General features: G+C 52.4%; 1 protein-coding gene and 1 long non-coding RNA gene across 3 annotated transcripts; one reads left to right on the top strand and one right to left on the bottom strand.

Moving 5' to 3' along the window:
* Window positions 1–803: 803 nt before the first annotated feature.
* Window positions 804–17,847, bottom strand: ISG20 (interferon stimulated exonuclease gene 20). 2 transcript variants are annotated; one of them, XM_064376234.1, is made up of 4 exons: window positions 17,411–17,840; window positions 16,901–17,152; window positions 3,966–4,166; window positions 804–1,029 (listed from the first exon to the last, which is right to left on the bottom strand). In XM_064376234.1, exons 2-4 carry the CDS (start codon window positions 17,126–17,128, stop codon window positions 913–915), a joined length of 546 nt encoding a protein of 181 aa, XP_064232304.1. In that variant the 5' UTR covers window positions 17,129–17,152; window positions 17,411–17,840; the 3' UTR covers window positions 804–912. The 2 variants fall into 2 exon arrangements, with proteins under 2 accessions (XP_064232304.1, XP_064232303.1); XM_064376233.1 differs by lacking the exon at window positions 804–1,029 and adding an exon at window positions 1,036–1,388 and having other exon boundaries at window positions 17,411–17,847.
* Window positions 1,604–3,467, top strand: LOC135274897 (uncharacterized). Its single transcript, XR_010342630.1, has 3 exons — window positions 1,604–1,793; window positions 2,174–2,288; window positions 3,328–3,467. It is a non-coding gene; the product is annotated as an uncharacterized LOC135274897 (long non-coding RNA).
* Window positions 17,848–19,263: the final 1,416 nt, after the last annotated feature.

The following is a 19,263-nucleotide window of genomic DNA, read 5'->3' as shown; positions in this document are numbered from 1 at the left end:
AGAGGCCAGGGAGAGCTCTGGCCCAGACCCTCCTCCCCATACAGTACACCCTCCCCTCAGAAGCTGAGCCCAGAAACAGTGTGCAGTGACTCTCCCTGGGGTCCCCTAGGTCTGAAAGCCATCCAGGGAAGAAGAATGACTTATCGACACCTGGTGGGTGCTTAAGCTAGGACAGGCATGGTGCTGGGGGCTTTGCATGCAACATCTCACAAATACCCTAGAGTTGTTAGAATTCTCACTTCACAGATGGAGAAACTGAGAAGTTCAGTAATTCACCTTAGGTCACACAGCTACTAAATGACAAAGACAGGATTTCAGCCTACTTCTCTCTGACTCCACAGTTCACTACCTTTGCTTCCTCATTTTACAAATAGGAGGCGTGACTTGCCCAAAGTCACCGGGGTAGCACCCTTGACATTTCCTGTACCTTTGCTTCAAAGCCACAGTCCACAAATGTACCTTTGCTTCAAAGCCACAGCCCACTAATGCTGTGGCACCAAGCTCAAGATGCCACTCCAGGAAATAATGCTACCCCTCTGGGCATAAATGCACCAGGAATAGGGTTGGGGTACAGCAGCAAAGTGTGGGATTCATAATTAAGCCACGAGCTACTTAGATTCCCAAGCCACTTTTTGGACCCACGGGATTCAAAGTATTAAGGAAATTGACACTTGCCCACCTCCCCCTCATAAGACTTCATTCCCTCCAAATATCACACAGACTGACAGACTGTGTCCTGTCCACTGTTAACCCAGCTCAGAGAGAAAGAAAAAACAAGAAGAGGACCCAGGGATGGCATAGAGAAAACACAGAGCCGCTTTACTATTAAAAATGTATTTTCCAAAAGCAAGGTAGTTGCTGTCCCAAAAAGCCGAAAGCCTCTAGTCCTTGGGGAACGGGCTGCACGGAGCCTCAGTCTGACACAGCCAGGCGGGGCAGCCCTCGGCGGGCTCGGATTCTCTGGGAGATTTGGTAGAGCTCCATCGTTGCCCTCGCATCTTCCACTGAGCTGTGTCCATGCCGGCTGTTCTGCAGACACAAGTACAAGTGGGGACTTGGGATGAGGCTGAATTCAGAGGCCACGTGTCGGGGCTTTCCCTGCTCACATCCTGATTTCCAGAGTCCCCAGGTGGGTCAGTGGGTGAGTCTCTCGAGGCCTCTGACACTTTGGAACTGGGAGACTCAGCAGGTGGCTGGAGCTGGCCTGCCTTCAGCTCTGGGGCCAGGGGCACAAAATCCAGCCGCCTGGGAACCAGGCTGTGCCTTCAAGTCGCCTGCAGTCCCGCGAGGGAAGTAGAGGCTGCTGACTTGCTGTCAGATACACACAGTGGCTCCAGCAACTCTAACAGGGAGCTTGAGAACATCGAGGAGGGAGTGAGGAACTCCAGCTAGGGACATGGGGAAGGGCTGCTCAGAGGGAACACAGGACGTCTGCGTCTAGAGGAAAGGCTGCGAGCGTTTACAGGCGGGGAGAGCGTGTGCAGATAAAATAAGAGAGCTGCAAGGGTGGGGGCAGGGGGTGTGTGAAAGACAGTGTGGGGAGGGGTAGTGGGCCTGGATTTATCACTGAAGGCCTTGAATGCCGACGTCGGGAGCCTAGTAGTGCTGTGGGAGTCAGGGAGCCCTCAGTCCATTCAAGGGAGACACGATGACCATTTACCCCCTCTTCCATGCACTAGGCTGAAGTTAAACCTCTGAGCTGGATACGCTTATTCCCCCATTTCACTGACGGTCAAACTGAGTCTCACACACAAGCCAGCCAGTTGTGGAGCTGAGATGTGTGTCCCACAGAGGTGAGTATGTGGGGCAAGTCCTCACTCCAGTCACCTGTCCTCTCCCTTTGCGCCCCCTGCTCAGGCCTGGTATCCTGGCCACTACCCAGCACGGGAGCCAGCAGGCTGTTGAACCTGGCTGCATCTTCTTGGTGTCCCTCTGTCGAGAGAGGCCTTCCTGTTCTCACAGCGGCTCCTTTTCCAGGCACTGCAGACAGGGGGTTGGGGATACCTGGTGCGGTGGCCACTCAAAAAGGCTTTTTCTCATTGCCTTTACTACGCTGTATTATTTTTTAACGTTTTATTTTTTGGCTTGGACACTATCGCAGGCAGGTAGCATGGTGGCGTCGTCCACACTGTGCCTCTGCATACCTGCCTCTATCACCATCCTTGCTTGACAGATGAGGAAACTGAGGCACGGGGAGGTTACATGCTCTACCACTCTGCTCTTTGGAGAAGGAAGCCAAGAACAGAAGCAGAATGCAGCATCAGCATCCTTCATCACCAAGCGGGGAGGTAAAGAGCCCCAGATGTGGAACCAGACAAACCCAGGTTCCAGTTCCCAGCTCCCCTGTGGGCATAAGTGACCATGAGCAAGCCACTTCTCCTCTCTGGGCCTCTGTTTCCTCTTCTGTAAAATGGGCCTCATGACACCTGCCTTAGAGGTTGGAATGAGAGCATGCCAACTGCTGAGCACCCTCCACAGGGCTTGATAAATGGCAGCATCCTTGCTTTCTGTGCAGCCCCATCCACCATGCACACAGCTCGGCCGGGAGCCCCAGGCCTGCTGTTTCACTCCCTCAGGGGACAGTAACATCACTGCCCAACTGTGACCACTCTACCACATTAGCTCCTTGTGTCCCATGGTTCAGCTGCGGTCACGGTGATCAGTAGGACCACTGCCCATGTGAGGGGGGCTAGAGGGCTGGTTTCTAGGGGCATCAGTACAGGCAAGAGCTGCCTGGCAGGGTTCTGAGCTTCTGGAACAACCAGGCTTAATGAGCCCAGGGACAGAGCCTGGGAGGGGCCCCTGGGTCTGGGAGCCACAGAGTGACTAGGGATCCAGGAAAAGCCCAGCCTGGGCCTTATGTGCCTTATGTGCCCCGAGGCTAACAGAGAGGGCCAAACCCAGGCCTGTTCCCTGCACAGTTCTTGCCAGCAGGTAAGGGCGGGCTCCCTGCTCCCCAGCCCCTCCTCCAACCTCAGGCTTTGGTTCGCCCAGATGCCCTCCTCTGCCCTCCTTGACTGAGACCCTCCAAGCTCTATTCAGACCTGGTTTCCGGCCCTGCCAGCCCCATCCTGCATCCTGCTCCCAGGGCACTGCCCTTCCCTCCGTCAGACACTCTACCATGTGTGCCGATGACCTGGTTAAGGGCCATCTCCCAACCAACCAAGAGCTCAAGGACAGGGACGGGTCTTGCTTACCCTGCATCCCCGGGATTTGGCGCAGCTTGGCAGGGAGCAGGTGTTTCAGAAAGAGCTGTTGACCTGGAGGGTCCCTGTGTGCAGCCCTGGCTCTTAGTGTCTGGCCCCTCCCCCTCTGCCCTTCCCACAGGGTCAACTCCCAAGCCCCTGCATCCGCATGCCTTTTCCTGCCTGCTTTGCCTGCCAGCCAGAAGTGCTGCAGAATCAGTGCCCAGGAGCGGCAGCAGCTGTGGCCGATGGTGCACAGATATCCCAGCTGCCTGGGTCCTGCTGTGGGACACATCTGAGGTGAGGCGTGTGCTTTACACCATTGCTCAGAGTTCTATGGTGGAATCAAGCTTCACTTCCCACAGGGTAACTGGCTTGATTTCAACAACAAAAGGAAACCTTTGTTGGGTGTTTTCCGTGCCCTGCCCTCATCCTTACTGTACCTGCCAGGGACCAGGCACAGCAGGACCTGCCAGCAATGCCTCGGGCAGGCTGCCCGGAGGAGGCAGGGGAGGGGGGAGGGGAAGAGGAGGCGGAGGGAGGGGATGGGGAGGAGGGCAAGGAGGAGGGGAAGGAGGAGGGGGAGGAAATGGAGGCAGGTGAGGAGGAGGGAGGGTAGCAGGAGAAGGAGGAAGAAATGGAGGCGGACAATGAGGAGGGGGAGGAAATGGAGATGGGTGAGGAGGAGGGGGAGGAGGGAAAGGGGGAAGAGGGTGAGGAAGAAGGGGGAGAAGGGCGAGAGGGAGGAGGGGGAGAGGGGGGGGGCGAGGAGGTTCTCACCTGGATGCTCTTGTGCAGGAGGCGCTCACTCAGCACCCGCAGGGAGACGCGCCTGCAGTGGTCCAGCTTGGCCTCACGCCACAGCACCATGTCGGTGGACGTGTCATAGATGGCGTAGCCGCTCATGTCCTCTTTCAGCGCCTGGAAGTCGTGCTTCAGGTCATGTCCCACCACCAGCTTGCCTTTCAGGAGCTGCAGGATCTGGCCAGGAAGACAAGTGCCCACCCCTACATGACCCAGCATCTTCCGGGTAGGTCTGGGGGCTGGCAGGGGAGCAACCCCTCCTTGACTAGCTGTGTGACCTTGGGCAAATTATCATCTCTTCCTGGGCTTCAAATATATCATCTCTGAAAAGAGGAGACTGGACTAGGTCCCTCCTCACACTCGATAGCTTCAGTCTGTGCCAAAAGCCCACGTGGACTTTTCCAGGAGCTGAACTGTGTAGGAGCAGTGCTTAGTACGTCCTGAGTATTTCCCGGGTGCCAAGCGTGCGTCAAAATACGTCATGTAGATTATGTTGTTTAATCTTCCCAACAATTCTATTGTGGCGGGCAGATTAATGACCTCCCAAAGATGTCCACGCCCTGGTCCCCAGGATCTGTGAATACAATACCTGGCAAAGAGGAATTAACAGTTTCGGGCAGAACTTAGATTGCTAATCAGCTAACCTTCAAATGGGAGATTGCTTGGCCTACCCAGGTGGGCCCAATATCATCGCGAGGGTCCTTACATGTGGAGGTCAGAGGGAATCCACGTGAGGAAAACAGGCTGTGGCTGGCTTTGAAGATGGAGGGAGGGGCCGTGAGTCAAGGTATTCACGCAGCCTCTAGAAGCCAAAAAGGGCAAGGAAATGGATTCTTCCCCAGAGCATCCAGAAGGGACCTAGCCCCACTGACACCTTGATTTTAGCCCAGTGAGACCCACGCTGAACTTCGAAACTACAGAACTGTAGGTGGATATATCTGTGTTGCTGTGAACCACCAAGTTGATGGTTGATGGCTTCCTAAGGCAGCCACAGAAAACGAACAGCGAGGAGGGAGCGCTGCGCTGGACTGAGTCTTACAAGGGAAAAATCTGACATGCGGAGAAGTAACATGCCCAGACTTACACTGATGATTTTAAAACAAGTTTGCAAATTCCTTGAAACTCTTCTTAAAAAAGATGGAATCAAACTCTGCACCCCTTGCATCTGGGCTGGGCTGTATGACTTCTGTGACTTCTCTCCAGGACCAGAGTTCTATAAGAAGTCCGGCCACCAGCCAGGCATGGTGGCTCACGTCTGTAACCCCAGCCCTTTGGGAGGCTGAGGCAGGTGGATCACCTGAGGCCAGGAGTTCAAGAACAGCCTGGTCAACATGGTGAGACCCCGTCTCTACTAAAAATGCAAAAATTACCTGGGCATGGTGGCTAGTCCCAGCTACTCGGGAGGCTGAGGCAGGAGAATTGCTTGAACCTGGGAGAGAGATTGCAGTGACCTGAGATCTTGCCACTATACTCCAGCCTGGGTGACAGAGCGAGACTCTGTCTCAATAAATAAATAAATAAATAAAAGTCTGGCCACCCCAAAGCTGCCATGCTGGAGAGACCATGGGGAAGAGCCACCGAGACAGTGATGTGGCCACAGCAGGCCGGCACCAGCCACCACACAGGTGGGCGAGCAAACCTTTCCATGGGTCCAGCCCCCAGCCTTCAAGGTGCCTTAACTGATGGCCTGTCCCCACTGCAGAGCACCTGCCAAACTGCAGGTGGCTGAGCGAAATACATATTAACATTGTTTGAACCAGTAAGTTTTGGTGTGATTTGCTAAGCACCATTTGATAACTGGGACAGTCACACAGCTAGTTAGTGGCAGCCAGGCCTTGAAGCCAGCAGGCTGAATCCAGAGCCTGCCTGCCACTACCACACCAGGCTAGAAGCATGAACGACCACTCCAGGCCTCCACTCGCCCAGGGGCTCAGCTGCAAGTGCCCCAGCCCCATGTCCCTTGCCTCGCCTCCCACATGGACAGCCTCCTCTGCTGTGGTCATACAGGCCAGTCAGCTCGCTTTAACTCAGCTGCCGTTGGAGAGGATGGGAAGGGGACCTGAAAATAGAACAGATGCGAGCTCTATTAGGGAAAGGGGCGGCTCGTGGCTAGTTCAGGCTCCCTTTGGAAGCTCTATGACAGCCTTCATCTCCTCTGCATGTAGCCCTCGACCCTAGCCTGTGCCCCGGGAAAGAGCCTTCTGGTGGCTAACACCTTCCCAGTGGCCTGCTTCTACTTCTAGATGGCCAGTGGCCTCCTGGGACATCATGTGGTCCCTTTTACATGTTCTCCCCTGGCAATGACAGGAGAATGAGTCTCAGAGAGAAGATGTGACTTGTCCAGGGTCATGGATAGGCAGAGCCTATCCATCCACTGTCAACAGGCAGTGTCGCCAGCCTGCCCTGTTGACCACATGGTCTGGTTGGAGGCCTTCTCTGGACAGAGCCCATGCTCTACTTAGAGGACTAGGGAGAGTGTGCTGGAGAATGAAGGCATGCCGCCCTGAACCACAGCAGCGCTTCTCAAGCCTGAGTGTGCTAGGGGTCACCTGGGAAATGGCGATAAAACTGAGGCTTTAATATACCCAGAGGATTATAAATTGTTCTATTATAAAGACACATGCACACATATGTTCACTGCAGCACTGTTTACAATAGCAAAGACCTGGAACCAACCCAAACGCCATCAATGATAGACTGGATAAAGAAAATGTGGCACATATACACCATGGAATACTATGCAGCCATAAAAAATGAGGAGTTCATGTCCTTTGTAGGGACATGGATGAATCTGGAAACCATCATTCTCAGCAAACTGACACAAGAACAGAAAACCAAACACCGCATATTCTCACTCATAGGCAGATGTTGAACAATGAGAACACATCAACACAGGGAGGGGAGCATCACACACCAGGGTCTGTTATCAGGGGCTAAAGGAGGGATAGCTGGGGGTGGGGAGGTCTGGGAGGGATAACATGGGGAAAAATGCCAGATATAAGTGACAGGGGGATGGAGGCAGCAAACCACCTTGCCATGTGTGTACCTATGCAACAATTCTGCATGATCTGCACGTGTACCCCAGAAACTAAAGTACAATTTTAAAAAAATTGAAGCTTTAAAAGATGACAACAGGCACACGACCTCAGAGCAGCAGCTCAAGGGAAACAGTGCGGAGGAAACCGCCCAGCACACGGCAGTGGGCAGAAATGGCACAGGGCGTGGAGAGATGTGGGTGTGTGGGCGTCCATGGGTCATGTGCTTTTTCTCGCTAACGTCCTTTGTGCTCCAGAACAATGTGGCCTGTTTTCCCCGTCTAAGGGCTTGGCTCAGGCCCAGTTCACACAAAGCCCTGAAGGAACTCATCCACCATCCCAGCAGCAGCCTCAGCCAGGCCCAGACACAGAAGGGACGAGTCATCATGATGTAGATTCCTGGGAAACTCATCATTTCCCGAGCCTGAGAGTCCAGGCAGGGGAAGTGGGGTCTACATGAGGCACTATGGGACTTGCCATGAGACAAACAGAATAAGAGGGGGAGGACAGGCCAAGGAAGGAAGAGGAAGAAGGGAAAGAGCAAAACCATCTATTTAGCAGAGAGTCACCAACTCTTTGGGACAAAGATTCCAGAACTGGCAGAAAGACTGCTGGAACTTGCTGTGTGCCCTCAGGGATGTCAAAGACCCTCTCTGGGCTTCAATTTTCCCATTTGTCAGGTGAGGGCCAAGACTGGTGAGGCTTGAGTGGCCTAGTAGCAGCCAGGGCTCCATGGACTTTCTAAGGCAGGTCTGAAAAGGGAAGGAGTCAGTCACCTCCTGGAGCCCAGGAGTCGGGAAAAGGCACTGACAAGCCGGCCTCGGGGCTGTGTGACCTGCTGGCCACAGGATCTACCCTGAGTCAGTGTCATGAGGCAGGTGTGTCAGACTTTGCCACTTTCCAACACAGGTGAAGGACTCTCTCAAATTCCTGGAAAGAACTGGGGTGGGGCTGGGGGATGGGCATTTATTGATCTCTTAGCAGCCTGGCACTATGCCGGGCACTTTCCTTACCTCATCATGAAGCTCCTCAATGAGAGTATTCTTAATTCCATTTTACAGAGGAGGGAGCTCAGGATCTGAGAGGTTAAGGGGCTTGCCCAGGTCACACAGCTAGTCAGCTGAAAGCTGCAGTGCAGTGTCTGGATCCATATGACCCTGTCGTTGTTACTGTAGTTGTGACTATTAGCACCTACTGAGGACCAAGGGACTGGGCGTGACCAGGCACACACTGGCACTCAGTGACAAGCCCTATAAGACCCTGACTATCATACCATCTGACCCACCAGCAAAGCGGGGTGCAGGGCAGTGTGCGCCCAGGTCACAAGCATGGGAGTGCCAGGCCAGGTGTGGCTGTCTGCCTGCATATACCTTCCACTGTGTTTCCGCTCCACTCCAAGTATTCCCCAGATGTGCCCGATCCAAAAATCCAGGAGGGCCAGGCCCTATACAGACCATTAAATCGAAATCTCCAGGGAGGGTGTCAGCAGCTATTTCAGGGGATTCTTTCCGTCTAAGTCTGCACGTCTCTGCACTGAATCCTGCTGAGCAGTTCAGAGCCTGCTGCCTCCGCCATGCATTCGTTCATCCATCATTCATTTGTTCATGTACCCATTCATTCATTCTTGGCTGCCGGGAGAGGAGGCATGAGTAAGGGGCCCTGAACAATGCTGTTCTTGCAGAGAACCAGGTCCCTTACTCTCACCTTCTGGAGTGACTCCAGCTCTCCCGCCCCCCTGCTTTGCTCTTGTTCCCTGCCAAGCTCCCGTGGTGTCCCTGCCTGTGGCTAGTGCCTGGTTCCCACAAGGCCGCTACCCTGGGGCAAATCTGGATAGCGAAGCCTTCCTCCTTCATCTGGCCGAGCCCCAGAGAGATCTACCAGGTGGCAGGGCCCCTACAGGACACTCCCACCTGTGCAAGGGCTACCGGGCTGGCCACAGCTGAAATCTCTCCCTGTTCACAAGCTACCATGACTTCCCTTCTGTCTGCATCTGTGTCCGCAACCACGGTGCTTCCCTGGGTAGATGCCCCTTGTTGTGCTGGGTTGACATTAAAAGAACATTTACTCACAAAAGTGATTTACAAGTTACTAAAAATCACCGTTAGAGTTTTTAAAAGGAAGAAGAAAAATGAACTCACCAGATGAGACCCCTGAGTCTGAGCACTGATCTGCATCGTAGCTTCCTGTGTGTCCTCAGGCAAATCACTGCCCCCCTCTCTGGATGCCAGTCTCTAGTGCATGGATTCCCTCCTGTGCTGAGAGTCTGATTTGTGGGGCTCTCTATAGACCATGGTTTCTTAGCCTTAGCACTGTTGCCATGTGGGGCCAGATACTTATTTGTTGTGTGTGCGTGGCAGGGGTGGGAGCTGCCCTAGGCATTGTGAGATGTTTGGCAGCTCCCTGGTCTCTACCCACTAGATGCCGGCCACTGTGACAACCAGAAGTGTCTCCCGACATTGCTGAATATCCCCTCTAGCTAATGGTCAGACACAGAGAGGTCAGAAGATTATAAGCACTTACATTATAAAAGTAATGGCACCACATTACAATCAATGAAAAAGGATGAAGTGGGGGGCCCCACTTACATCAGTGGCCTAAAGTGCTAGCACTCCTGGGCGGACTTGGGACTCCCCAGAGCCTCCTGGCCACCATGGGCTAGTTTATTGCTGGCTGCTGGCTGGGCACACTCACTACTCCTGGGAAGAGACAGAGAGGTGAGAGGCCTTTGGAAAATGCCTGCATAGCTGGCCTCAGTGGCTCACACCTGTAATCCCAACACTATGGGAGGCCAAGGCAGGAGGATTGCTTGAGGCCAGGAATTCAAGACCAGCATGGCCAACATGGTGAAACCCTGCTTAACTAAAAATACAAAAATTAGCTGGGCGTGGTGGCACATGTCTGTAATTCCAGCTACTTGGGAGGCTGAGACATGAGAATTGCTTGAGCCTGGGAGGTGGAGGTTTCAGTAAGCCAAGATTGCACCACTGCACTCCAGCCTGGGCAACAGAGCAAGACTTTGTCTCAAAAAGAAAAAAAAATCCCTGCATGAAACCAAGGGCTGGCCAACCCTAGACTCACCTGAGAGGTGTCACCTGGCCTTATGGGGTCTTGTAAAAGGGCTGTTAGGCTACTGCCCTTTGGGGGCCCTCAGCTCATTTGGGGGCCCGTGAACCTGATCTCTTTGGGATTAAAACCTTATGGATGATGAATGGGATCAGACTGTCTCCAGAGCCTCCTCCGACATGACACTCAGTGTCCTCATTCACACAGACGCAGTGTCCTCATTCACAGAGACAGATGATGACCATTATGAGCCACGTTTCCACTCATGCCTCTTACATACGTTGGACACTTAGCATTTACAGAGCGCACTCGCACACACTGAGCATAGGATCTGAACACCACAGCTCCAGCTCTGGAGCCAGAATCTGAGTCTCTGCTCTACCCCTTCCTAGGGCGGTTTACTCAGTTTCGTACCTCAGCTTCCTCATCTATAAAATGGGAGTGCTGGACTAGTTAACCACTTCCCAGGGTTGTGGTGGGGAGTATGAAACATGCTCAGAACAGTGCCTGGGCCACGGGGCTGGATACACCTGCACTATTTAATCATCTCTGTATTACAGAGGATCCTACTTAGGGGAGCACAGAGAGGCTGAGAAATAAGGTAGAGGACACAGAACAATCCAGAGGCAAAGCTGGGATTGGATCCACAGGCAGCCCGGTCTAAAGACAGGGTGCTTGCTCCCCACCCTCGCAGCTGTGCCTCGCTGCATCTCGACAGCAAAGGCCAACACTAGGGCAGAGGCAGTTTTACTCCCCGCAGCCACCAGAACTCTTTCGTATTTATGAAAATCAGTTCCACTTCAATCCCATAAACATTCGCAAGTCACCTGTGTGCAAAACACAGGTTCCAGTCTGGGGGCAGATGAAGTGTATAGTAAGAGCTGTGGAAACGAGCAGATGCAGTGGGTGGATGGACAAGCTATGAAGTGCATGAGCAACAGCAAGGAGGGCCAGGGACCAGGGACCAGTGGGGCAGGGGTGGTGGGCAGGAGTGGGGAAGTGCATCGTAAAGGTCTCTTCTGGCCTGAGGCTGCCAGAATAATGGTATTCCTGGGGAGAGGGATGGGAGATAGGAGGGAATAGGAGTTGGCTGAAATGCATGGTAGGCAATGGACGAGAAAGGCAGGTAGATAGGGGTTTGGAGAGCATGACTGCTGGGTGCTGAGCTGGGGGGACCTTAGGCAATAGGGAGCCACAGGAGATATTTGAATGGGGGGAGACGGCCATGATCTGAGCCAGGTTTGGGAAGTTCTCTGGCAGCAAGGTGGGAGAGAGGGGCAGCACACATCAGGTACAGCCAGCAGAAAATGAGGGCCAGCATCTAGGACTGCAGTTCCCAAGAGAAATCGGAGAGGGGACTGGGTTTCTGCCTTTCTCTCTCCATGGGCGCAATTAGCGAACATCAGCTGTGAACCAGGCACTGCGCTCAGGGCCACAGCTCACGTCACTGCGTCCAACCCACATGAGACCAGGGAGGAGGCACTACGAGTCCTCTTTTATGACTGGGAAATGGAGCCTCAGAAAGGTTCAAGAACTTGCTGACGATTGTACAGACCGACAGGTGATGGAGCAGGAACTGGGAAGCCCAATGTGGTTCCAAAGACCTGCCTGGTCTTCGGACTCCTGACTCGTCCTTCAGTGGCTATCAAGTGCCCAGTCTGAGCAGGGTTCTGTGTCACACGCTTAAAGCGTTGGACTTGGCATAGCCTCTAACTGAGAAACAAAAGCATTTCTGCACGAAATCTGGATGAAGACTGAGGCGTCCAGGCCCCTAGGCCAGTGCTCAAGGGTGCCTAGGGAATTGCGGTTTTCCAGGTCTGGATGTACAGGGACTGGGAGAGCCACTGCTCCACTGCCTCCTTTCCCCCTGCTCTGGGTTCCTCTGCCCCTTTCTGTCTCTCTGGTGGGGAGGGGAACTGGGGACAAGGAGGAAGGAGGGGGACATACTGCCCACCCTGACTGCTCAGTGGGGATCTGAGGGTGGGGAGCTCCTTGCAGTGTCCCTGGGCCTCCCATCAGCACCTGAACAGACCCCTACTTATTCCACATGTTGCCCTCCCTTTTTGTGACTCTCCACTGATCTTCTCTGTCCTAACATTTTCTTGACTCCAATTCTCTGTCTGCCAAAGATGACGCAGGCCCCGGTAACCACTCCCTAGGACCTCTGACTCTTCGTATTATCATCTCTTTTCTCACTCCTGTCTGTCCTGCATGGTACTTCCATTCTAGTTTTCTCGAAACTGGTTTTTATCCTCCCATGCCATTGCTCAAGAATCTCCAGTGGCTCCCTACAGCCCACTTAATTGCCTACACAGACTCTCCTCCACCCCTTTCAAATGCCACCAGCCTCACGGAGTCTTCCCAGAAGCACACTGAGGTACTGTGCCCATCCCCAGTGTTCCCCCACTATCCTGTTGATACAGGCTGAGCATCCCAAATTACGAATGCTCCAGAATCTTAAGCTTTTTGAGTGTCAACATGACGCTCAGAAGGAAACATGATGCTCAAAGATTTCAAATTTCAGATTTTCAAATTTGGGATGCTCAACCAGTGAGTATGATGCAAATATTCCAAAATCAAAAAAATATACATCCTAAATCCAAAATCTGAAACCCTTCTGGTTCCAAGCATTTCAGGTAAGGGCTATTCAACCTGCACTTCTAGAACAGTGTTGTCCAATAGAATATAATGCATGCCACAAATGTAATTTTTTTTTTGAGACAGAATCTCCCTCTGTTGCCCAGGCTGGAGTGCAGTGGCACGATCTTGGCTCACTGCAACTTCCGCTTCCTAGGTTTAAGCTATTCTCCTGCCTCAGCTTCCTGAATAACTTGGATTACAGGTGCCCACCACCATGCCTAGCTAGTTTTTTGTATTTTTAGTAGAGATGGGGTTTCACCATGTTGGCCAGACTGGTCTTGAACTCCTGACCTCAAGTGATCCACCTGCCTCGGCCTCACAAAGTGCTGGGATTACAGGCTTGAGCCACCACACCCGGCCCAGAAATGTAATTTTAAATCATCCAACAGCCATATTTTAAAAGGTAAAGAGTAAACAGGTGAAACAAATTTTAATGTTTTATTTAACTAACATAACCAAAATACAATCATTTCAGTAGGTAATCAATATAAAAGTTTTGAGGCATTTTATGGCTCTTTTTAATTTTTCAATTAATTCAATTTTTTAACAGAGACAGGGTCTCCCTCTGTCACCCAGGCTGCAGTGCAGTGGCATAATCATAGCTCAGTATGGCCTCAAACTCCTGGGCTCAAGCAATCCTTCGCCTCAGCCTCCTTGAGTAGCTGGGACTACAGGTACACATCACCATGCCTGGCTAATTTTTAATTTTTTTTGTTTTGTAGAGGAGTTCTCACCATCTTGCCAAGGCTGGTCTCAAACTCCGGGGCTTAAGCCATCCTCCTGCATTGGCTTCCCAAAGTGTTGGGATTACAGAATAAACCACTGCACCTGGCCTGTCTCTTTTTAAAACACAAGCCTTCAGCCAGATGCAGTGGCTCACGCCTGTAATCCCAGCACTTTTGGGGGGCTGAGGTGGGTGGATCACTTGAGGTCAGGAGATCGACACCAGCCTGGCCAACATGGTGAAACCCCGTCTCTACCAAAAATACAAAAATTAGCCAGGCGTGGCAGCGCACACCTGTAATCCCAGCTACTTGGGAGGCCAAGTCAAGAGAATCCCTTAAACCTGGCAGACAGAGGTTGTAGTGAGCTGAGATCGCGCCACTGCACTCCAGCCTGGTGATAGAGCGAGACTCTGTCTCAAAAAAAAAAAAAAAAAAAAATCCAGTGTGCCCTTTACACTTACAGCACATCTCAGTTCAAAGCAGCCACACTCCAGGTCTGAATTCAGCTTACTAGCAGCATATGGCTGCTGGGGACCCCAGCATGGTTCTAGAGACTGTGAGCCTGAGTTTGGATTCCTGAGCAGCTGTCCCATATTCCAACTATCTTAATAGTGGAAGTTACTCAGTTTGTGGGTTGAAGTGTGTCCCTCTCTCTCATTCATATGTTAAAATCCTAACCCTCAGTAGCTCAGAATGTGATTTATTTGGAAATAAGGTTGTTGCAGATACAATGAGTTAAGGTAAGACGATGTCATACCGGAGTAGGGTGGCTCATAATCCAATACGATTGGTGTCCTTTTAAAGAAGAAGTTGGAGGCCAGGTGCGCCGTGGCTCACATCTGTAATCCCAGCACTTTGGGAGGCCAAGGTGGGCAGATCACTTCAGCTTAGGAATTCGAGACCAGCCTGGGCAGCAGGGCAAAACCCCATCTCTACTAAAATACAAAAATTAGCCAGGTGTGGTGGCGGATGCCTATAATCCCAGCTACTTGGGAGGCTGAGGTGAGAGAATCGCTTGAACACAAGAGGTAGAAGTTCCAGTGAGCTGAGATCGTGCCACTGCAGTCCAGCCTGGGCAATAGAGTGACTCTGTATCAAAAAGAAAGAGGAAGCTGGCCAGGTGCGGTGGCTCATGCCTGTAATCCCAGCACTTTGGGAGGCCAAGGTGGGTGGATTGCTTGAGACCAGCTTGGCCAACATGGTGAAACCCCAGCTCTACTAAAAATACAAAAATTAGCTGGGTGTGGTGTGTGGCTCACGCCTGTAGTCCCAGCTACTCTGGAGGCTGAGGCAGGAGAATCACATAAGCCTGGGAGGCAGAGGTTACAGTGAGCTGAGATCGTGCCACTGCACTCCAGCCTGGGCGACAGAGCGAGACTCCAACTCAAAAATAATTAAAAATAAAAAGAGGAAGTTTGAACACAAACACATACACACAGAGAGAGAATGCCATGTGAACATGAAGGCAGAGAGCTGAGTGAGGCATCTACAAGGTAAGGTACCCCAAAGCTTGCCAGCAACCCCCAGAATCTGAAAGAGAGGCAGGGAACAGATTCCCACTCACAACCCTCAGGAGGAACTAACCTGGCTGACACCTAGACCTCAGACTGCAGCCTCCAGAACCCAGAGACAGGGCGTTCCTGTTGTTTAAGCCACCCAGTGTGTGATGCTTTGTTATGGCAGCACTAACAAATAATCAAGCGAGCCCCAGCTCCTCATCTGTCATATGGGGATAAGGTAAACAATCATGGCAGGCCGAAGTGGCTCACACCTGGGACTTTGGGAGGCTGAGGTGGGTGGATCACCTGAGGTCAGGAGTTCGAGACCAGCCTGGCCAACATGATGAAGTCCCTTATCTACAAAAAACCAAAAAAAAATTAGCCGGGCTTGGTGGGTGCGCACCTGTAATCCCAGCTACTTGGGAGGCTGAGGCAGGAGAATCACTTGCAGAGCCGAGATGGCACCACTGCACTCCAGCCTAGGTGACAGAGCGAGACTCTGGTTAAAAATAAATAAGTAAACAACAAAAATCATAATAGCTAACTTTTTTTTTTTCCTGTGGACCAACCAGTGATCTTTGGCTGCAGCTCAGAAGAAACAATAGCTAACTTTTTTCTTCTGGCTCTGTTGCCCAGGCTGAAGTGTAGTGATGCCATCTTGGCTCACTGTAGCCTCAACCTCCTGGGCTCAAGCAGTACCAGCCGCTGGAGTAGCTGTGACCATGGGCATGTGCCACCATTTCCAGCTAATTTTGGTATTTTTTTTTTTTATTGAGATGGGGTTTCCCCATGTTGCTAAGGCTGGTCTCGAACTCCTGAGCTCAAGCTACCCACCCACCTCCGCCTCCCTATGTGCTGGGATTTTAGATGTGAGCCACTGCACCCAGCCAGCAGCTAACTTTTTTTGAGTACTTAATTAGGCACTCTCTCTAGACCCTTTCTCAGTCCTCTCAATAATCCAGCAAAGCTGCTACTGCTAGTATCCTTTTCTTTTACCAGGTACAAAGAGGTTGAGTAACTTGCCCGAGGTAACCTAGCTGCTAAGGAATGGGAGCCGGGATTGAAACTGACCCTCTTAACTCTGCGGCAACAGCTCCTGAGAACCCGCCTGGCAGGGCTGTTTGTGAGGAGTGAATGAGTTCAGGAATGGCCAGTGCCTGGGGGAGCGGCCAGTACATAGTGAGTGCTCAGTCAATAGTAGCTATTGTTGTCATTTCATCCCTAGCACCTGGAGCCTGGCACGGACTGGGTGTGTGCTGCTGCGAGGAACCTTGGACTTCCTCAAACCTACCATGGTGTCTAGAAACCGACGAGCTCGCCTGCCCTTCTGAGATTTCCCAGGGGTGGCTAACCCTGTTGACACCTTTAAGTTTTGCTTTCCACTCAGTAATTCAAAGAAACAGAAAGTTAGACCTGGAAATGACCTCATAATCAGCTAAAGGGCAAGAATGTAGGAAATCCCTGGACCACAAACTCAGGATTCAAACTGAGCAGACCGCCTGCTCTGGGTCAGAACGCTAGCCTGGGAGCAAGGTCCACCCTCAGCTAAAGAAGCTCGGGGCCTTTTCTCCAGGACTGGGAGGGCCAAAGCCTCTTGCTGGGGCCTCAGCCAAGAATCACTTCATTTCCCCACAGGTGTCACTAGTGGCAGCCTGGAGTAGGGGAAGAATGGAGAATGTAGACCCCAAGTCACTGTGTGGGGGAATGTCAGACCGGACTCTGTTTCCCCATTTTAAGACCAGCAAGTTGGACCAGATCCAGATAGAGCTAAGATCTAAGATCTGAGTCTAAGGTTCTCGAAGGTTGGAGACACCAACAGCTTTCTCCCACAGCAGTGTGGGAATCTTACAAGTAGGATTACAGGTCACAGATGGGCACCAGGGGGAAGGAGCCAGGGAAGTGGGTGAGGGGTGGTTTCTGTAGCCCCTGCTGGACTGGCCTTCACTCACCTCCAGTCTGGCCACGGCAAATGGTGTGGCCCCCACCATGTGCTGAGGGGTGACCCCGCTGACCCGGGTTCTGTAATCGGTGATCTCTCCCTCGGGCCGGATGAACTTGTCGTACAGCACAGCACCACAGACGTTCACGAGGCTGCAACGAGCCAGGCCACTCTCCCGGAGGGGCCCCAGTCCCACCATCTCGCAGTCCATGGCCACCACCTCACGGCTGCCAGCCATGTTCCTTGGGAACCCTCAGAGATGCTGGAGAAAGGGGTATGGGGGGCAGTCTCATGCTTGGGCCAACCAAGCCTCCAGGTGTCCTCAGCCAACCCCAGCTGGCCTTACCCTCCGCCCTGCCCTTTGTTTCCCACACCACCTGGCCACAGTGGAAGCTGGCCTCTTGCCTCCCTCCTCCCCCTGCCCGTGGGTCTCAGGGCCTCTGGCCTGCCCAGCAGCCTGGGAACCAGGAAGGCCCCTCCTGCTGCCTCCCCAGCAGCTGCTCCAGCTCCCTGCTCTCACCTGCCTGCCTCTGCGCCCTCAGCTCACGTCTGCCTCTCTGCTGCCACTGCTCAGCTACTGCAGCCGCTCTCAGCAGTGACTCATCTCTAACTCCGAGCCGGCATCCCGACCCTGTTTCAGTTTCTGGTTTGTTATCAAGTGAAGTCAGGGGCGGGAGGCCGGGCACGTGGGTTGGGCTGCTCCATTTCCTGGGCTACCGGCAGGTGGGGAACTCCGCTCCCCTTAGTCAGGGCTGACGGAGCTGGCAGGTCCAGGTCAGGGTGCCCCTCCTTTGCCCCAGCCCTCCCCCTCCTCAGATGACGCATCTGACGTGGAGTGGATTGCAACATTTTTCTTTCCTTTCTCACCTTCCGCCCAGAGAATAAACATCCCTAGGACTGGAGCCCAGTGAATGTCCCACAACTACTGGGGCCTGCTACCAGTCTGATACTCAGTGGTCTCTTATGAGGGCAGGAAAGCTGCCTCTTAGGACATACAGGCTTTTATTGGAATGAGCAGGAGAAAGCTGTGGTGGTGGTGGCTAGCCCCACTTCCAATCCAGGGAAGGCAAGGAGCAGCGAGGGAGCCCTTACGGGCCCCTGTGGGTTCCAGATGCCTCAATGAGCTCTGCCTCCAGTGGGGCTGACACTGTGAGGCTGAAGGAGAAGCAGGCCTTGGGGGAGCCCCCACCAGCCCAGCCACACTTCCTTGGGTCCACACTCGCCCAGGCTAGGACTTTGAGCTCTTAGAACAGTGCCTGCCAGATAGGGAGTGCTTGGTATTGAGTGAATGACAAAAGAGTTACAACTGGGGCAAAAAGAGAATCAACTTTCAATGAGGAAAGTGCTCCTCTTGCACTGCAGTGAGATCCGACAATGATGAGCTGAGCGCTCCCAGGGAACGGGAGCCTCCTACCCCAGATCTGTGTGGAATCCACTTGGATCCCTCCAATCTCACTGCCTCCCAGTGTTGTGAAGATTTGTGGTTTGAAAAGGAGCTTCCCCAGGTCTGCGATGTTTTCAGCAAGTGGGATTTGGATGCCCAACTTTAAAAGAACTCAAAAGTAAAACCAAAGACTGAGATATCTAAGTCTTCATGAGAAAGCACTGCTCCTGCTTATTGTTCATTGGATGCAAATCAGAGGTGCAAGAGAGTATTTTTGGTTCCCATCCTGAATAAGCAACTTTTGCTTTAATTCAGACCGTGGGAACTTTTTTCAAATGCATAAAGGTTACCCTGATTTAGAAGGAAATGAAGTAACATTCCTGTTTTATGAGGACATGCACTTAAAAAGTAACCCCCTAAAGATCCAATTGGAGGTTTGATTTACAATCCCATGGGACCCCCAAGTGCTCCCATGGTGATCCTCAGATTTTGCTGCAACCCCTCACACCTTCACCTCCGCTTGCCCCCTCTGGTCTCAGACAGAACACACTCCACCCCTCCAATTATTTTCCCCCTGTTCTGTGCCTACTCTGACCTGAGTTGCCTCTAATTCTTACCATTTCCCCTTTATTGTGGAAGCCCTACCCCAGTCCTCACCTGCCTGGCCCATGAGGCTGCGGGAGTCACTCCCAGGTGTTCCACCTCCATCTTCCTGCGCTGGTCAAAATGGTCCTTTGAGTCCCACTATATTAAATTTCCCAAAATCTAATCCCTTGTACTGTTGATCACAGCACTTCTCTGCTCAATAAATTTAGCGATTTCCTATTGTCCAAAAAAAAAAAAAAAAAATCTAACCTCAACTCTAGGCAGTTTCTAGACCCTCTTTCATCAGCCCACCCGCCTTTCCAACCTCATCTTGCATCACTATTCAATCTAAGGCCATTCTTTTAGGTTTAAACCCACATCCAGGCTGTTCTGAAATCCATCTC

Source organism: Aotus nancymaae, unplaced genomic scaffold (genome assembly GCF_030222135.1).
Source record: "Aotus nancymaae isolate 86718 unplaced genomic scaffold, 86718_ANA_hifiasm-v0.15.2.pri h1tg000014l, whole genome shotgun sequence".
Taxonomy (NCBI): Eukaryota; Metazoa; Chordata; class Mammalia; order Primates; family Aotidae; genus Aotus; species Aotus nancymaae.
This window is presented reverse-complemented; position numbering and strand designations above follow the sequence as displayed.

Coding starts and splice junctions, on each gene's coding strand:
- ISG20 (XM_064376233.1), bottom strand. CDS start 17,128: ATGGCTGGCAGCCGTGAGGTGGTGGCCATGGACTGCGAGATGGTGGGA. Junction 4,167..16,900: donor TTGCCGTGGCCAGACTGGAG/GTGAGTGAAGGC, acceptor CTTCCTGGCCAG/ATCCTGCAGCTCCTGAAAGG. Junction 1,389..3,965: donor TCCTGCACAAGAGCATCCAG/GTGAGAACCTCC, acceptor CCATGTCCCTAG/CTGGAGTTCCTCACTCCCTC.